The sequence below is a fragment of the Danio rerio genome, chromosome 12 (assembly GCF_049306965.1).
Source record: "Danio rerio strain Tuebingen ecotype United States chromosome 12, GRCz12tu, whole genome shotgun sequence".
In the NCBI taxonomy this organism is placed as follows: domain Eukaryota; kingdom Metazoa; phylum Chordata; class Actinopteri; order Cypriniformes; family Danionidae; genus Danio; species Danio rerio.
Genome location: NC_133187.1, coordinates 20,530,515 through 20,549,113, shown reverse-complemented (window position 1 = coordinate 20,549,113; position 18,599 = coordinate 20,530,515). Strand labels below are relative to the sequence as shown.

The window sequence follows — 18,599 nt, the reverse complement described above, 5'->3', positions numbered from 1 at the left end:
GCAAATTCTTCAGAGATAGCACCCTCATATTTCAGCCTCCACATCAAAGTTCCTGAAAGCAAAAAAGGTCAAGGTGCTCCAGGATTGGCCACCCCAGTCACCATATATGAACATGATAGAGCATGCCTGGGGTAAGATGGAGGAAGCATTAAAGATGAATCCATAGAATCTTAATGATCTCAGGGAATCCTGCGAGAGCGCTTTCTTTGCCATTCCAGATGACTTTATTAATAAACTACTTGAGTCATTGCAGAGATGTATGAATGCAGTTTTCCAAGCTCATGGGTGTCATAAAATATTAATTATTATTTCACTGCACCAGGACTTTATATTTCATACTGTACATTATTTCTGTTAAGTGACAACTTTTAAGCAAATTCAGACTTACTGTCCTAATTTTCACTGTGTGATTTTCATCATACAAACATTAAAATTGCATTAAATTGGCAAAATATGGTTAATTTAAGAACCACTTAAGCTTTTGAATTGATTAAAAGGTAACATTGCATAAAATCAAAAACGTAAAATAAACATTTATTGGAACACATAAAATTGACACAAATAAGAACATATTTTAGATATAGATATTTTCTACAATGTGACCATGAACTAATTTACTGAACTTGTTGTTTATGTATTAAAATACTCACTTTTTTATTAAGTATTTTTATTTCAAAAGAAAATCGATTAGGATTAATTCACAGGAACTGTGTAAATATGTAATACATAAAACGTTTACTAATTAGATTATGAGCATTTTAAAATACACTAAAATATAATGCATATATCTGTCATGTATTAAAATATATCAATGCAAATGTTGAAGAAATAAAGTGAAATAATGCCAATGAATATCATCAAAGCTACAAATTTCAAGCATTTATTGAATCTATGACAACAGTCACAATGCTGAACAGAATTATGTGACACCAGGCAAGACAGAATGTGAGAATGATATTCGCTTAAAAGATGTATTGTAAAACATACCAACTATTCTGCTTTTATCGTTTAAACAAGCATGTGATCAAGGCGACAAGCAATGCCTTAATAACATTGGCTCATTTAGAGAGCTGCATGGTCAGGGCATCGATAAGCTCCTGTTTCTTGGTTCCTGTTGTACGTATATTAAACTGTTTGCATGCATCTTTTAGTACAGGCACTGTCAGTTTTCCCAAAGTGCCTTTTGCGACATGAATTTTCAGCTCTTCTTCGGAAATCTCAACTTTGGCCTTCTTTTCAGCAGCACCACCACCAGATTCAGCTGTCAGAAATTTTTTTAGTCAAGAGTCTGTTAATGACAACTTTAAAATGACTGTTAAAAGGTGTAAAAGTAATTATTAGTTATTCACACAGCATTCCTAATCACATTGTGTTCCTTCCTGAGTTGCATAGTTTGTCTAGTTTTGTTAATGAGGTTTTGCTCTTGCACACTGATTCATAGCTGAAAAGCCAATCAGAGCACTTTCTTTCATCAATGGACAACAGCAATTCTATGTAATGAATCAGGCAAACTATCTACTAAAGCAAGTCTAGCTAGAAGCAACATGGGGAACACACTAAACAAACTAGCCTGACAGACTGATGGCCTGTCACTGACCAATGGCTGACTGTTGACTTGGTGCGTCCCAGACTTAAAAAAAAAAATTAAAATAGCATAATCTGAAATCTTACCAGGTTTGCGTTTAGCTGCAGGTTTCCCTTCTGGGTTATAATCAGGAGGATAGACCAAATCTTTGAACTCTTGAACCAGCGGACCAAGCCGATCGTCCATCATTTTTACCTTTGGCACTGAAGAAACATAAAGAATCTAAGACAGCAATAGGATAAAAAAAATACTAATTTTTCCCTTTAAACAACAAGAAATACTTGTCAAATCCTCAATGGGTTCAGGTGAAAGCATATCCAGAGCCAAAGCCTCCAGATTACTGTAGTGCTGTTGCAGCACTGGGTTTTCAAATGCATCACTCCTGTAAATACAGAGCATGACTTATAGATGAATCACCAATAAACAGCCTATAGTTTGTTTGATTGGTATAAAACCACAAACCTGTATTTAAAGCGGAGCTTGTGCACGATCTCTTTCATTTTGTCTACCTGCTCATCCGAGGCTGTGGGACCAACGTGAGGGTCCACAGTGCGTATGTCATCAGCAAAGGGAAGATAAATCACATGGAAGCCTGGAAAAAAAGAAAGATTTGATACTACTATTTGATATTAAAATAAATTTTGCATATTAGTAATAATGACAGAAGTATTAGAATACATTTTAAAACTGTTCAAACAAATAAACAAGTTTTTTTTTCAAGATAAATTTAGCACTAAAACATGAGTTTAAATAGGCATAACACTTTGGATTGCTGTTACCTGGAGGTGTTGCCTGGGTTTGACTCTGATCCAGTTCTTCTCTCTGGGGCACTAGTGCCACAAACCGAGGTGGAGTGTTACGACGAGGGATGTATTTGCACAATGCAAATACATTTTTTTCACAGCACTTCAAAAGCAGAGCTGTAAACATACAGGAGCTTCCTGTAGTAAACGAGAGAAGCAAAGAGTGTCACATTAGTTTTGTGAAATATGGCAAAAACCATATTTTAAGAAATCATCTGGGTTGATCTGAAAGAGGTATTAAAGGTCCTGTGAAGTGCTATGAAATGTGCTTTTTTATTCGAGGTTTGACATAATCAAAGAATGGGACAGTGTAGCCCCTCCCCTTTTAAAAAAAAGTCAATAGCATTTTGTTCTATCCCCACTCTGCTATTGACAGTGGTATGGCACAAGCACATCAAATGAGAAGTGTTTTGAAAGGGGGCAGGGCATGTCAGGTACTAGAGACCATTTGATTGGTATTAACTGGTAGAGAAATAGGTGAAATGAATAAAACCATTCATCCGGAAGTGACAAACTACAAGCTTTACAGGCTTATATCGGCTTTATATCTCCCAAAAGTGAATTTTGTCACTGTTCTGGAGCGCTTTAGCTTTTAGATAGCCTAAAAACTAACAATACAGATTAAAAAAGAAATATATATATATATATATATATATATATATATATATATATATATATATATATATATATATATATATATATATATTTATTTATTTATTTCATTAGACCTTAAATGTCTCAACAAATGAATGACAGTAACAAATGAAAACCTGCCTGATATCTGCTCCTCCTCAGGGTATATGAAAAGAGCAGGTCGTAAATGATGGTGCAGTTTGAGGCGATCTATAGGCTTAAATCCAATCAGTACCAATCCTGGATCATCAAACTTCTTTATCTCATCCACCTCATCCTTTTCCATCACAATCTGCTTCTGCCCATAAACCTTCATAAGCAAGTTAATTTAACAAGTTACTGTTAAATTAGAGGCACATTTAGCAATTTAAAATGTTGTTATAGTAATGATTTTGTTTCGAGGTGCTTTACCTGTGCCCTCTTTGTATCATTTGGTAATAAAATGCCACCAGTTTGAGTGTGGAAGAGACGGGATTTAGTCCGTACAGGTTCATTATTATCTCTGTAAAGTTTGACAGCAGAAGGCTTCATAGCAGTCCTGGCCAACACGTATACGCCAACAGCCAGATCGACACCTTCTCCAAGGGAGAACGTTAACCTTGAAAACACATTAACAGAGGTATAAATTACTGAATGTTTTTTAATGAGTTGTTGTATGAACTGTATACGGAAACAAAAAACAAAACAAAAACAAACTACAGAATAATATTGTTTGACTGGAATTTAGGTATGGGTCGGTATAAGACTGTGACAATATGATAACCTTAAATAAAAATATCAAAGCTTAAAAAAAGATTACTATTTCTAAAATATGTTTTTAAAATAACTTTTTGTCATTACTTTTTCACCTATTGAACACAACATATTTTGTTAAAAATATATTTTGTAACAGTAGCTTTTGATGTGGTGAGCCCTTCTCTGCTGGAGATACTGTTGCCCTAAAAAACTAAATAAAATAGATAGATAAATAGATAAATAAAATAGTAAAAAGCTGTACTTTACATATACCGTATATGTATAAGCTTTTCACTCTAAAAAGCTAAAGCTTAGCTTTTCAATCATCATAGCACACGATCTGCTGATGATTTGACAATAAAAGTGATTTAATAACAGAAGATTCTGGCGTTTTTAAAACCTTGACATTTCAAGACAGCGGTAAACCTTGAAACCGGTTATCATGCCAGGACTACTGGAATTATAAAGGCTTTATTACACAGTAAATACTTCTGGAATCTCAAGATATGTTTTTTTTGCAAAGTGACTGACAATAAACAATTGTCATTGTTGTGTAGATCCTAAATATTGCAGAATGGAAAAATAAATGATTGAAAATATATAAAAATTAGACTTTTCTTTATCTTCTTGTGAAATGCCATTTAAACAGTTTTTAATACAAAACAGCGTATCCCTGCAATAATGTGCATGTCCACAACACTATATACTACAATTAGACATGCAAGTGGAAAATTACCAAACATTTGCAGAGTATTTACCTGCATTGAGCTCTTTTCTTTAACTCTTTTGCTCTGACTCTCTTCTGCAGGTCCTCCAGTTTCCTGCAGGGCTCAATCTGAAGGCCGAGATCACTTTCATCTTCTGGAGGACTTACAATATCGCAAAAGAACAGTGAAACATCAAACCCTCCAGGCTTTGAGAGGTGCATCAAGTCAATGGCTACACCTGAAGAACACACAGAACAGTTTATCATTTATTCACAGTTAAAACAAAAAGAAATGTTTTATTTTCCTCTTAATATCCTTACCTGTCTCTTTTAGGTCAGCAGCCTTTGTACGAGCCTGTCTGTCTTTTGCACTGTCTCCTCCATGAGGCTCATCCCTGCATGTGAATATCATGAGGCGCTTGTGTGACAGTCGCAACTTGATGTCACTGTAAAGGTTGGAACAGCACCACAGAGCCTCTCCGAGAGAAGTTTCCCCACTGCCCATGGTCTTTTCAGCAAACTGACCACCTTTATCACCTTTCAGTTTATCAATATCCTGTACACGTTTTGCTCCTGAGAAGCGAATCAGTATATGAGGTAGATTCACCATCAAAAATGTAGTCTAAGTTGAATAAATAGTTAATTACTGACCAGGGGACTCCAAGTCGTGGTAGACGTAAACATGCTTGAAGGAGTTTCTGGGGTTCTTGCTCTGCTCAGTCCCATAAAACACCAAAGCAACCAGGTCTCTGTCACTGCTTATGATCTTACTAGTGTACACACTGCGCACACACTAGACACAAAGACAAATATATTTATTAGGCATGTATGGGAATACAATATTGTAGCAACATATGAATACAGTTAAACTTTTTAGGCTCACCTGCATAGTCATGTCAAAATTTGATGGCTCTCCATTCTCCCCTTTGATGAACATCTCTTTGGATGCATCAACCAAAAACACCAAGCTGTCACGGCCGCTGCTTTTGTAATCGCCTTTTAATTAAAAAGGTACACGTTTAATCAGATGTTCGTTTGATCTATGCACGTTTAATGAAGAACAAACGTTTATTTCATACGGGTTCAATAAATCAATTAAGATGGCTAGGCTAACCTCCAGACTCTTCTTCATCCTGCTCATCCACATCGTCTTCGTTTGGAAAGTAATTTCCCCAGTTCGCCATTAAAGTTACTCTTAGTTTTACCTTAGATTCGAGTCAGAGTTACTTTCACAAACAGTTTAAGTAAAACAAATCAAAATGTATTAACGTTACACTAACTATAAACCACTCTTCTCTTTTGCGCTAGCTAGAGAACTTTGTATCCCTTCACGACCGTGCGTGCATGCAACCAGTCAATGCGCCATAAGTTGAGTGACAGCTCCACGATCCTATCAGAGACGACTTTTGAAAGGCACTCACCAATTGGGACACAGGAGCAAAGTGACTGGTCAATCCAAATACGCGGAAGTAAACAGAACAATTTCACACAGTAAAGACAGGATTTGATATAACTAAAACATATATATAACTAGTAAACGTGAACGAATAGCTTTCGGATTTGTTATGTATGGTTTGAAGCGATTCCCAAAACATTTCGAACTTCATGAATCGGATTCTCACCCTCAATTTTGTCTCGAGTGAACCGAAAACATTCCCCCGCGAACCTGAACGTTTAATAGATGAACATCTGGAGTAAAATGGAAGCGAGATGGTCCTGGTTAATTTTTAATCCCTGGTTAATCCAGATCTAGTGATTAAGAACTGCGCATGACTGCAAACAAACTCTTTAATTCACAAAACAGCAACACTCATCATCTATTTCTTCAATTATACCCCCAGTTTCAAAAACAATGTTTAAGACTAGTAAAGATTAAATTGCAAGATTGAACTGTCTCAACTCAAAATAACTTGCAGTAAGATGTCTTAAAATACACGTGTCATTTTTTTTCTCCAGGTGCACAGCAGTTATTTAATAAAATATTTTTCTAAGGCCATTTTTTAAATATTTGGCTTAAATAGACTTATTTAACTAAGGCCTAGTCCTCGCTTAATCTAAGCCCTGTTTGTGAAACTGTGCCTAAAAGTTTTAGTCCATGTCACCAGAATTGACTGAATCTCGTTTTTGATCCGATTTATTGAAAAGAACCGTTCAAACGAATTAGCTTCAGGCATTCGGCTCACCGGTTGATTCGGCTAGTAAGTGTAAACACCGTCATGCTTGTTTTCATAAAGTTCGCCATCTAGCGTTGTGGATGTTATTAGTTTTACAGATGTTGGTAATATATCTGCGCTACAATTGGTCGAGCCCCAGTGAATAAGCACATTTGTCATAACCGGTGTCCAAATATCTCGAGTCACTGTTGCCAAACGAATGCTGAACACCGCGTTGGACCTGTCAAACTTTCGTGGTTAGGATAATTTGTTAAAATACTTTGTGTTCGTTTTATGGATGTGTGATAATGAGACTTTGAGACACCAAAACAGTGAAGTCTGCCTTTTTCGAGTCGAAAACTCAAGATAGATTTACGTTTGTTTACAGTAGCGTTGCGTTTTTGTTTGTAAACAACACTTTGTTCTGAATCAGTTGCCATGGCTAATGGAAGTTCTTACACCGTTCAGCTGTACGTTTATGACCTGTCAAAAGGACTGGCCCGTCAGCTGAGCCCCATGATGTTAGGTGAGTTCTCCAACTGTTAGCTAATGTTTATTCTGGGAAGTTGGTTAAGGATGCTTCTAGAATAGCTCATGTTTTGTGTCACTAAAAAGTATTTATACACTGTAGAGCACAAATATGTATTTTCCCTATTGAAATATGCAAATAAATCATCGAAAAACTTTGCTTTTTTACATCTAAACTTACAGGAAAGACAGTCGAGGGAATATGGTGAGTACTTTTCTTCTTCTGTTTGTTGCACGTTTTATAAACGAAAGCAATAGTTCATCTAAAAGTGAACATAATATAACCATTTATTTTCTTCTGTTAAAAAATATATTTGTAATAATTTGTTAACACTTTAAACTAACCAATGACTTGCATTTCATTTAGCATTTTTTATTAACAAAAAGAATCAGAATTATACAGTAATATACAAAAATGCATATGCCAGAGTGTACATACATTCAATAATTAAAAATGTTTTATTCCTGAAGAATATTATAAGTCTTCCTTGCTTTTTTATTACAATGTTCTCCAAACTTGTGCAGTAGTCCTTAGTCCCTTAATGAAAATGAACTAAATTTGGCTTTGATCCAGTCCATTTTTTATGTATACAAAACTTTCCAAAAATAGTAAAAAGATGTACAAGGAATGTACATTTGTTACAAATATTGACATAATAAATGCAAATATCAAAATCTTGTTGTTATTTGAATATAATATTGGTTTTCCTTCTAGGAAAAATTTCCATATCCATCCAAAAATTCCTTGAGTATATACAAATAAGATACAATAGATTCTTTTTCTATAGAACAAAAATCACAGGAATAGTCAATATCCAAATAAAACCTCTCTAAAACCTCTTTCACAAGAAGCATTTTTTGTGTCCAACTTTGCCGTCCAACTATGGAAGTCAACGGCGGCCATCATTCTTCAGCATTTGTAACAACCTGAGAGAGTAAATTTAAATTTCTTCATGAACTATTGCTTTAAATACGCATTGGTTCCAATGCTTGTGTTTTTTAATTATAATACTAATAATAATAATAAATTAATTCAACTGTCTCTATTTGAATGTTTCTTAATGAAGGCACACTGGAATAGTGGCTTACGGGGAAGAGTTTTTCTTTGGAGGAGGAGGTGTTACAAGCTGCTATCCTGTAAGAAATGACCAATGGATTTTTTATTCATAAACTCAGTGTGCAACCCAGTTTATTTTTTAAGCATATGAAATAGAAACTTTAGGTATTTTACGGATGTCAAATAATGTTGTATTAATTGTACTTTCATGTTTTAGGGTTGTACTATTCTTGGTATGCCTGATTCCACAGTGGACCTAGGAAACACAGAAGTTCCTCGGGACCTTTTTCAGGAATATCTGTCTTCGCTCGGGGAGTCCACTTATAGGTCAGTATAGTTCTGTTGTTTGCATTTAACAGGAAATTGCTATGAGATATTTTTACTATTAAAAGTAGAGATATTTGTGAAAGCTGTCATCATTTAGCAGTTCCATTTTCTGCCACTACCACCACAACACAAACGCCACCATTTATATGCGCAAATCTGTTTTTCCTCCCCTTCCACAGACCTGAAAAATACCACCTTTTTGAACACAACTGTAACACCTTCAGCGCTGAAGTTGCGCAGTTTTTAACAGGAAAAAAGATTCCCTCATACATCACGGATCTTCCATCTGAAGTGCTCTCTACGTATGATGGCAAACAAATACACTTTTAACACTATTTGTAATATTACAATTATTAACTGTTTTTGTTTTTTCCCCTTCACTCCACAGACCTTTTGGACAAGCGCTCCGTCCTCTTCTGGATTCAATCACCGTCACTCCATCCGGGAACAATGGCATGAATGGATATGGCCAGAGGTAGAAGATCTGGCTGCATCTAAGAATGTATTAATACAGCAGTCATGAAGAGTCACATTGTGCCTTTCAAGATCAAAAATAGCTTTTATATAAAGCAGGGCTTTCAGTTTCTCTGCTCAGTGCCTTTTCATAAAGTGATACATTTTCACTCTCTTTTTTTATGCTATCTTCAGTGATCTGCTGTGTAGACAGAGGGACCAATTAATCTGTATTGTTGACTCTTTAGAATAGAATATACAAATCCACTGGGACAAACAACCAGTGGATAGGAAATGTGAAAGAGGACATTTTTACCAGGACTGCAAATGAATTTTAAAATAAACAAAATCATGTGGTATAATTGGATAGAACACCCAAAAATGAACATTCTGTCTGTTACGCATTTTCTGAGTTCATGTTAAGCACAAATAAAGATATACTGAGGAATGTTGGAAAGTAGCAGCCATTGACTTTTTTTGTTCCCACTATGAATGTCATTTCCAACATTCTTCAGAATATGTTGTTTTGGGTTCAACGGATGTCAGAAATTCATAAATGTTTAAAGTCCGCATGAAACGGAAGCTGTGACAGCTTTTTTTTTTTATATATATATATATTGTGATGCAGCCAGTTCCTAGAGAAACAAAATATTAAATGAGAAAACAGTGGGCGTGGCTTGTTTTTCTACTGCAAGCTGATTTGATGTAATAAAGTAGGCATTTCATTCAGAAAGATTAGGAAAAAGGTTTGGGGAGAATTTTTACAACCTAACAGACACCTCCTCCACACCATTTCTGTTTGTTGTCAAAACCGACAGTTTGGAGGGGTGTGGTAAAATTTTAACCATGCCCAAAAAAATCAAAATCATGTAGTCTGAGAATTTAACAGAAAACAAAAAACAGGAAGTGCATTTTTAGATTTAAAAGTTAGATTACAAGAGCAAACTATTTGATGACATTGACATACACAGATTAATTGTTCAGCACAAAACTGGCAATGTGAGCTAACAAAATCATATGGTTAGTTTTGATTTCATTTATACTTTAAAACCACTTGAGCGAGTAATTGTGAAGAAATGTACATTTTTGGGTCAACTATCCCTTTAAGCCTGTTAGAATGCAGTTAGACACCCATATATGTCAGGCTAAGAGTGTAGAAAAATCCCTGTGTGGGATTTAGTTTAAGTTAATTATAGCAAGTCATTACATTAAGTTATAATTACAAAAGCACACTTGCTGCTATCTAAAAGAAAGCTGTTTCACTAGGAAATGGTTTACAGTTGTAGTGGGATTCCCCTCATTGGTCTGCAGGTGTCTCTGTCCTACCTCAACATGATTTGTAACTTCAGATGCTTTCAGAAAAATAGATGAGAATGAGGTTTCAGACTAATACAAATATGCTATTGTGATTAATACTCACATGAAGAGTGTAATCTTATTAAAAATGCAGACAATTCTTACTGTTAGATTAAGTGGGTAACTATTTTTTTATATTTCTAACTTGTCTTTTAATGTTTAATCAGTTTTTTTTGTATTTAATGCTAATATTTTAGACTATGAATACTAATGTTCATCTCAAAATGAAAATTCTCTTATAGTTTACTCAAACTTCTGTCTTTCAAAATCTATAAGATATTTGAGACTTTTTTTGGTTAAAAGAGTACATAATGAATGGGGTCTGGCAGTTTAATACACGTTTTCTGAAAGACTTAATCATTTTCTATAATGAATGGATATCATTTAGGTTTTTAATCACAAATGTTAATGGGTGTGAATAAACAATAAAAGAATTAAAACATTTTGGTGAATTAACATTTTTATCAACAGCATAGTGCCTTAATTATAACTTCTTGTTTAATATATTTAAGGGGACAAATGACATATACAGCAAGCACAATATAATGTCACAAATATGAAGTTAACCAATATTTTATAAACTATGACAAGCAAAGGACCTAGTAGGACTTTTTTGTATTTCTTTTTCAGTTTAGTCATTATGAGCAAATTACAGTGCCATGATAAAAAGAGACAAATGTACAATTTTTATTAAAAAGTTAAAAATGTGTGAATTTTATATATAAAATACATTTTAGTCTTAATCTCACTGTCTATGGTCTTCTCATGGTCTATTTAGCAAGTTCAAATTTAGCTGTCTGAGGTCTGAGCTATACTGTTGGTAATAACTTGAGCTCTTAATACCTTTCTGCCTCATATATGTATTTATGTGTATTAAATATAATCTTGTCCCTATTTGAAAGACAAATTAAAACATGACAGTATAAAGAAGTAGTTTTGTTTTTAATTGTCAAGTTGATTTGGTAATGTGTATTGCTTAGCTTAATAAATGTTATTGACAATATATTCAGGGCTAAATGTTCCCATGGGTATCTGAATATATATTAATTTGGAGGTCACAATGTTTCAGGTTCATCTAATTCCGTAGGCTAGGCGATCATTAATCAAAGTTGTTCTAGTTCATGTAAAAACTTTACACGTTGCAAAGACACATACCGAACAACAATCTGTGCTTTAAAAGTTGCATTTAAATTGCATCATTTTGCTCACATCCTCTATCATCTTCTTTATACACAGTGAAATATGCTGATGACGGGTTAACTAAGGCAGTCTTTAATAAGACAAAAAGAGAGCTTTGTCTCCAAGTATAATCCACAAAATCATTCAAGTTCCAGATTTTTCGTTTCAAATTGAAGTCTTCTAAGTCCACCGCATCAGATACAGGCTCTCATTTCTGTTTCATTAAATGTTGGCATTCACGTGGCCACTTTCTTTGCTTGCTGTCCGTTCTCACAATTCGCTGACATTTATATGATTTCATGGGCCATGCCATTAATTAACCAACACAGCTTCTCAGAATGTGATCCTCTCATCCAATATTACTGTCCCGAGCAGATAAAAAGATTTTACATCTAATCATGTGGGTAATGTACTTCTGAAAGGGCAGAAAGTCCAGAGCGTGAGACGCTGTTGCTCATGAGAGGACTAGAGGCATTTATTAACATGCATGTTTTAATAGCATGCAAAAATATATGAACCTATAAATCATAATCCTTTAAATGTACAGTAGGCAGTTTTAAACTTAATCTTGCTGTTGATGTCTGCAGCTCAGGCTGTGGTTTACTAGAGTGTTTTTTTATGTAAATTGGGTAAGGCTATAATGATAGACGGACATGGGTGCGAAATCACACACAAAACTAGAAAGATCATATAGCAAGAAGATAATAAATATCATATATTAGAGCGATAAAACAAAAGAATTCACAGCTAATCTGGTAGATTCAGAGTCATTATCTTTTCCTGCCGTTGACAAGTTGTGCCTCCATTCAATAAGATCAAGTCCATTTAATATAACACAGCTTATTTAACGCTTATTTAAACATGGTTAGAAGGTATTTTTGTTTAGTAAAAGATTTTATTTTAAAATTAAAGTCCAGACATAAAAGTAAAAAAAAAATAAAAATAAAAATTATATATATATATATAAGTCCAAACTACAAAAAATTTAACATTTCCAATTTTACCCATATTTTCACATTTTTACATTTTTACAAAAATATTTGCAACATTTATACTCCTTACGGGTTCAGCTCAAAATACCCCAAAAATATTTATTTGTAACTCTTTGAAACCTTTGACCTAAATAGTGTACATGCCGAGCTAGTGTTGTTTCAATACTGATAAACCTCTGGTGACCTGTTATTGTGAGTTATTTTCCATTTTATACGGCTCCTTTTGCAGCATTGATGTTGTAATGTCATTAAAATACATTCAATTAAAGAAACTTTGGCATTTTATTTAGTTGCTTAAACGTAAAATGAGACAAAAAGCCGTTTACTTGCACGCGCCCGTCAGAATCGGCAGGCTAGCGCAGACGCTCCATTGAATATACTAGGGTAAAATAAATGCTCATATTATAAAGACATAGCAAGGAAAATGTCATTTGATGCAGCGCTTCTTGTACAATCTGAGACCCACTTATTGTATAGGATATGACTCAGCCAGTGGGGATCGCTGATTTTTTAAAGAAAACAGTCATACAGTTCACCGGAAGCGGTTAACCCAGGTTACCTTCAAATTAAAAGTCCTATTAGCATGCTTCGGCATATACCCTATTGTGCATTTGGCTGAATTCAAATGAGATGAAGAGGGCAGAGCTACAAACACTTACGCATCAGCATAGCAGCAGATTCAAAACAGTACTGATGTCATCTCTATGAAAAACTGAAAATATCAAAAGACATGGCTTCGAAGAAAGTAATTTATGGAGAATCTGGTGTTCATTTGTAAAATAATACTATGCCTTTTAGTTCCTGAAATTATTTACATGTATGGTGTGAAAATTCTAATGGCGGAAGGATGGTTCTTACTCAGGGCTGTCTATGCTAATAAGGGTGTTCACAAATAGGTGGGACTTTCCCCCTCCTTTGACATGTACAATGGGCGAGTGTTAATCAAAGATTATGCAGACTGTTTTTATCAAGTGTGATTTAGAAAAAAAAATTATTAAAACATTTTTACTATTAGATGCTATATTCACACACTACTGCCACACAACTGTGAATTTTTAACCCCTTATAAAAGTGATTTTTCCCTTTAAAGTATATACTCAATACACATTTCATATGTTAAATGTATAAAAAATCACTTTTAATTTGATGCAGACACTTTGCCTTTGGTCCATATTAAACTATGACCTAAAACCACTGTAAAAATGTTGGTTGAATCTTTTTCTTAATTTTGATTCACCTTTAGTTTGTGACGTAGAACAGTCATTTTTTAATTTTAGACTAGATGATGTGCACTGTATTTAAAAGAATGGACAGTGCTTTCTCCATACAAATCCATACAAAAAATGAAGCAAAAATATGTGTGTCCCCCAATACATGAGTATATCACACGAATAATAGTGCGATATGGCTGTATATCTGCACGGGTGGGAGGTGTGCGTTGGCCGAGTGCCTTAGCGCTCCACCCATGCTGATATACAGCCATATCGCACTGCTACGAATGTGATATTGCGTTTATACAACAGTTCAACAGCACAATCATGTATATAAATAAGAAAATCAAACACGGAGAGTCTAAAGACCCCTTTTTATTAGGAACTACTTTATTCCGCCATTCATTCACATCTGCAGCTGATGTCAAAACAGCAGAAGCCATTACTAATTTACCAACGTCACTTAGAGCTAGTGTTTAAATGACTCTTTCCTAAAGTGATGACAAAACTGCTGATTTTGCTTACACTTTAAGATTATAAGGCTGAATGTGACATGAAATGTTATCCATCTACTGAGATATCTTCTTAAAGTGATAACGTCTACAGTATTTCTATCTTGCAATTGGGATTTCACAATAATTAACCCCAAAAATAACAACCAATCCACTAATGGTACCAGACTGCTGTTGTGGTTGCGATAAGGAAAAACGCTAAACACATGCAAACTTTGCTTATTTCAGTCTGCCAACACAACACACATTCCTGATATGCGAGCAAATCGGTATAAATACAGCACTACAACATACAAAAAGAGAGATCATCTAACCTGCCAACATGTCTCTGAAAACCCGGGAGAGCAGGGGGAGAAGGTGTTCAGGGTGAGGTTGAGAACCGGGATAGGATGCAGCGGGTTTTGGACGGCCGCTTCGATCCGGGTACTGTACCAAAGTTGGCAACCCAGAGGTGTTTAGTTTACAGACTGTACCAAAGAGAGGGATGGGTAAAATTCCGGGGTTTTTTTTAGTAGGAAATAAAAACAGGATGTTTGTGGGAGACTGGTCTGAAAAATGGGACACTCCCATGAAAAACGGAAGTGATGGCAGGTGTGCTTACCAGTTTAATATTCATTCGATCTACCATAGTTAGAAATCATGCTTTTTAGAACATATAACAGTCTATTTTGTTGTCTAACTGCAGTAATATTTGTCAAACTGTAGTGTCTGCTTGTAGCTGGCTGTATGTGGGCGGAGTAATACACGAAGGGTAAAGAGGCTGTACGGATGCTGATATTACTTAAATATATTACGTCTTTCAGCCAATCAAAATCGAGATCCAGACAGAACTGTTGTATAAAGATAAATATCTTCACCCTGGAATTATAAGGTTCTTTCTGCATTCTGAATGATTTTGAGGTAATGAGCTTCAAAGTTTTTGCATTCCATAGCAGTATGTATTGCATAGTATGTGTGTAACATTCATTTTTTAAATACAAAGTCTTTAAATGTAAAAAACTCATAAAAAATCCCATAATGTAAATAAGTTGTCATTTATTAAGAATATGTCCATTACTCTATTTTGACAAAAATGTCAGATAGAACCTTATAATTCTAAGGTGATTATATGATAACGCTAAGATATAACTGAGCTGTTATACTCAAGGAAATCTAGCAGTTAAAACCAGTTCAAGAGAGAAAAAACTGCCCATGCTAAAACAACAGGTATATATGATTTTCAAATGGAAAGAGTTCTTGTGCAGCTTCAAAGTTCTGAATTGTCAAAAGAATAAAGTTTCTCTCACTTTCATTATTCATTGCAGTTTTTCCCTGATCTAGACTGAGGGGGGAACAGAGCTGTGCTCGGGGGATTGCTGATGGCTCTCTCTTAAATTTTTTTTTCCTTTTTAAAATCACAGTCTTATCCTCTTTTTCAACAGAATGCCTGTAATGCTGCATTTTATGGTTAATTGCATTTATGTATTTTGTGTCTGAGAGAGAGGATATTCTTAGATTATAAAAATATTCTAGGTCAAAAATCAGGGACAGAAACCTTTGCTTTTTAACTCCGAAAAGACACAAGGACAATGTGTAACCATCATTTCACCTACAATTGTTGTATTTTTGCTACCACAGTGAAAAGAGTTCCAAACAAGCTTACATGAAATCATTTGCACAGTGGGGTTTGTTTATGAATCAGTCAGTGTTTTTCAACAAGTCGATTGAATAAATGACTCGCTCATAACAACACTTGTCGCCACCTACTGGCAAAACCAGTAACTAGCTGAGTAATTTACAGACTGACAGTCAGCATGGAATGTGACAACGCAGAGAATTTATCTCAAAATAGCTCTGTCCCTATTTAAATGAATTAATCCATCTGTCAATTATAAAACATCCTAATTACCTTGTGATAATATTTTCAATGCATGCTGTGCAAAGACGTACAGCTGCACTTTTCATCTGAGATGGCTGCATGTGCATAATTGGAGTAATTACTTCAGATTAAGATTATGAAAAATGTGCAGTTTTTTGAAAAAAAAAAAGTAACTAATCCTTTTTTCCGCTGAAGATAAATGTCCTTCAGACATATGAACGTGCACGGATGTGTTATGGAGAGACACCACACACGCATGTTGTTCATCTTTAGAAAATGTTTCGAGTTTATCTCACATGAGTATATAGCTAAATACTGTATATATATTTAATAGTAAATAAACTACATATTAATAACTGTGCTGGCAGCCCGGGGGCACAGTGGGTAGCACGTTTACCTAACAGCAAGAGGGTTGCTGGTTCGAGCCTCATCTGGGGTCAGTTGGCATTTCTGTGTAGAGGTTGCATGTTCTCCCCGTGTTGGCATCGGTTTCCCCCACAAGTCCAAAAACATGTGGTACAGGTGAATTGGGTAGGCTAAATTGAACATAGTATAAGTGTGTGAATGAGTGTGTATGGATGTTTTCCAGTGATGGGTTGCAGCTGGAATGGCATCTGCTGCATAAAACATATGCTGGATAAGTTGGCAGTTCATTCCGCTGTGGCAACCCCAGATTAATAAAGGGACTAAGCCGAAAAGAAAATGAATGAAACAATAACTGATTCCATTTAATATTTCTTACATTTTGTACTGATCATGGGTCTTTTGTATTTTCATTTTCATTTTTAAGGTGATATTTGCTATGTTATTGATATTTTTATTCTACATTTGAAGACAGTGAACTCTTTGTCATGTTCAAGAAACCAGACTGAGATGATCCATGGTTTATGACATGGCGCGTTAACCTGCTGTGGATGGGTACACTGTGGCCATAAAGGGATAGACATGATCAGCAACAATACTCAAGTAGGCTGTGGTGTTGACACGATGCTCAATTGATACTAATGGGCCTCTAATGGGATGACTGAGGAATGTGCCAAGAATATCCACACCATTACAACACCACCACCACCACCACCAGCCTGATCCATGCTTTCATGTTGTTAATGCCAAATACTGACCGTAACATTTGAATGTTGCAGTAGACATTGAGACTCATCAGACCAGGAAACATTTTCCCAATCTTCTATTGTCCAATTTTGATGAGCCTATCCAAATTGTAGCCTCAATTTCCTGTTCTTAGCTGACAGGAGTGGCTCCCGGTGTGGTCTTCTGCTGCTGTAGCCCATCCGCCTCAAGGTTAGACGTGTTGTGCATTTAGAAATGATCTTCTGCATACCTCAGTTGTAACAAGTGGTCATTTGAGTTACTGTTGCATTTCAGTAAACCCTAGAGATGGTAGTGCATGAAAAACCCAGTAGATCTGCAGTTTCTGAAATACTCTGACTAGCTGTCTGGCACCAACAACCATACCTCTTTCAAAGACACCTTTCTTTCCCATTTTAATGCTCTGTTTGATCTGCAGCAGGTCGTCTTGACCATGTCTGCATGCCTAAATTCATTGAGTTGCTTCTATGTGATTGGCTAATTAGAAATTTGTGTTAATGAGCATTTGGACAAGTGTACCTAATAAAGTGGCCAGTGAGTGTATGTTAACAAAATGATTTTAGTGTTTTATTTATTGGGTGAGATTTGTTTAAAAGAATCTCAGCCAGACTAATGGAAAAAGAAACAAAATAGAATGACATGTAAAAAGGAAGGAGAATAAAAAGGATTACAGAAAAAAAAAATTACAGAGTCATTGTGAAAATATACATTAAGGAAGGGCCCCATATTTTATCATACATCTTCTGTTTGCCAAATCTAGAGAAACCTATGTACAAAAGATTTTCACAAAACCTGTTGTTCGGATATTAATGAAACTACATCATGGCTCAACTTAGGTTTTACTTCCATGTTTTATATGATTGCTTTATTCTTTTTATAAAACACAGTTAGCTATCTCCATGGATGGAACAGAAGAGAGCTCGAGGAGTTAAAGAAATTAAAGAAATATATTTCAAGTATCACTAAAGTTTCATACATCACTAAAAAGATGAGCCGGTGTAAAGCTGATTTGAGAGAGATGATGAAATAGACAATTTAATCAAATTCACTACCACTCCCTGTCTAATGTGCTTAAGATGTACATATTTTAGACTGGGAGATAAAATACAACTCCAAAGTTTGAAAACCTTTAAACCTTAAACCCTTTGTGCTGCTTTAATCTGTCTTAAAGCGTGGAGAAAAAAAAAGAGGCCCCTAGCGTAGAAATCCCATGTGTTTTCAATATATTCATTCCTCTGGATCTTATAAATATTATCTGCTTTCAGGCCAAAGCTAAAATAAACTTGCTGATGCAAGTGCATGTGTAGGGGAAACTAATCCTGTAGTTTGCAACGATCATTGTGTTTGTGAAGCGATACTAAGGATTTGGAGCCATCAAAGTGTAGGTTAAGAGAAATAAGGAAG

The 18,599-nt window shown here is 35.2% G+C and overlaps 2 protein-coding genes across 9 annotated transcripts; one reads left to right on the top strand and one right to left on the bottom strand.

The window, feature by feature from the left end:
• Positions 1–864: 864 nt before the first annotated feature.
• On the bottom strand, positions 865–6,702 carry xrcc6 (X-ray repair complementing defective repair in Chinese hamster cells 6). 6 transcript variants are annotated; one of them, XM_073917440.1, is made up of 13 exons: positions 6,646–6,702; positions 5,577–5,667; positions 5,346–5,458; positions 5,114–5,255; positions 4,784–5,035; positions 4,515–4,701; positions 3,433–3,619; positions 3,163–3,331; positions 2,365–2,526; positions 2,048–2,177; positions 1,867–1,967; positions 1,672–1,807; positions 865–1,261 (listed from the first exon to the last, which is right to left on the bottom strand). In XM_073917440.1, exons 2-12 carry the CDS (start codon positions 5,644–5,646, stop codon positions 1,713–1,715), a joined length of 1,608 nt encoding a protein of 535 aa, XP_073773541.1. In that variant the 5' UTR covers positions 5,647–5,667; positions 6,646–6,702; the 3' UTR covers positions 865–1,261; positions 1,672–1,712.
• Positions 4,797–11,263, top strand: desi1b (desumoylating isopeptidase 1b). 3 transcript variants are annotated; one of them, XM_073917921.1, is made up of 7 exons: positions 4,797–5,059; positions 7,049–7,141; positions 7,327–7,348; positions 8,211–8,280; positions 8,418–8,527; positions 8,707–8,829; positions 8,916–11,263. In XM_073917921.1, the coding sequence occupies exons 2-7, from the start codon at positions 7,054–7,056 to the stop codon at positions 9,004–9,006; spliced, it is 504 nt and encodes a 167-aa protein (XP_073774022.1). In that variant the 5' UTR covers positions 4,797–5,059; positions 7,049–7,053; the 3' UTR covers positions 9,007–11,263.
• Positions 11,264–18,599: the final 7,336 nt, after the last annotated feature.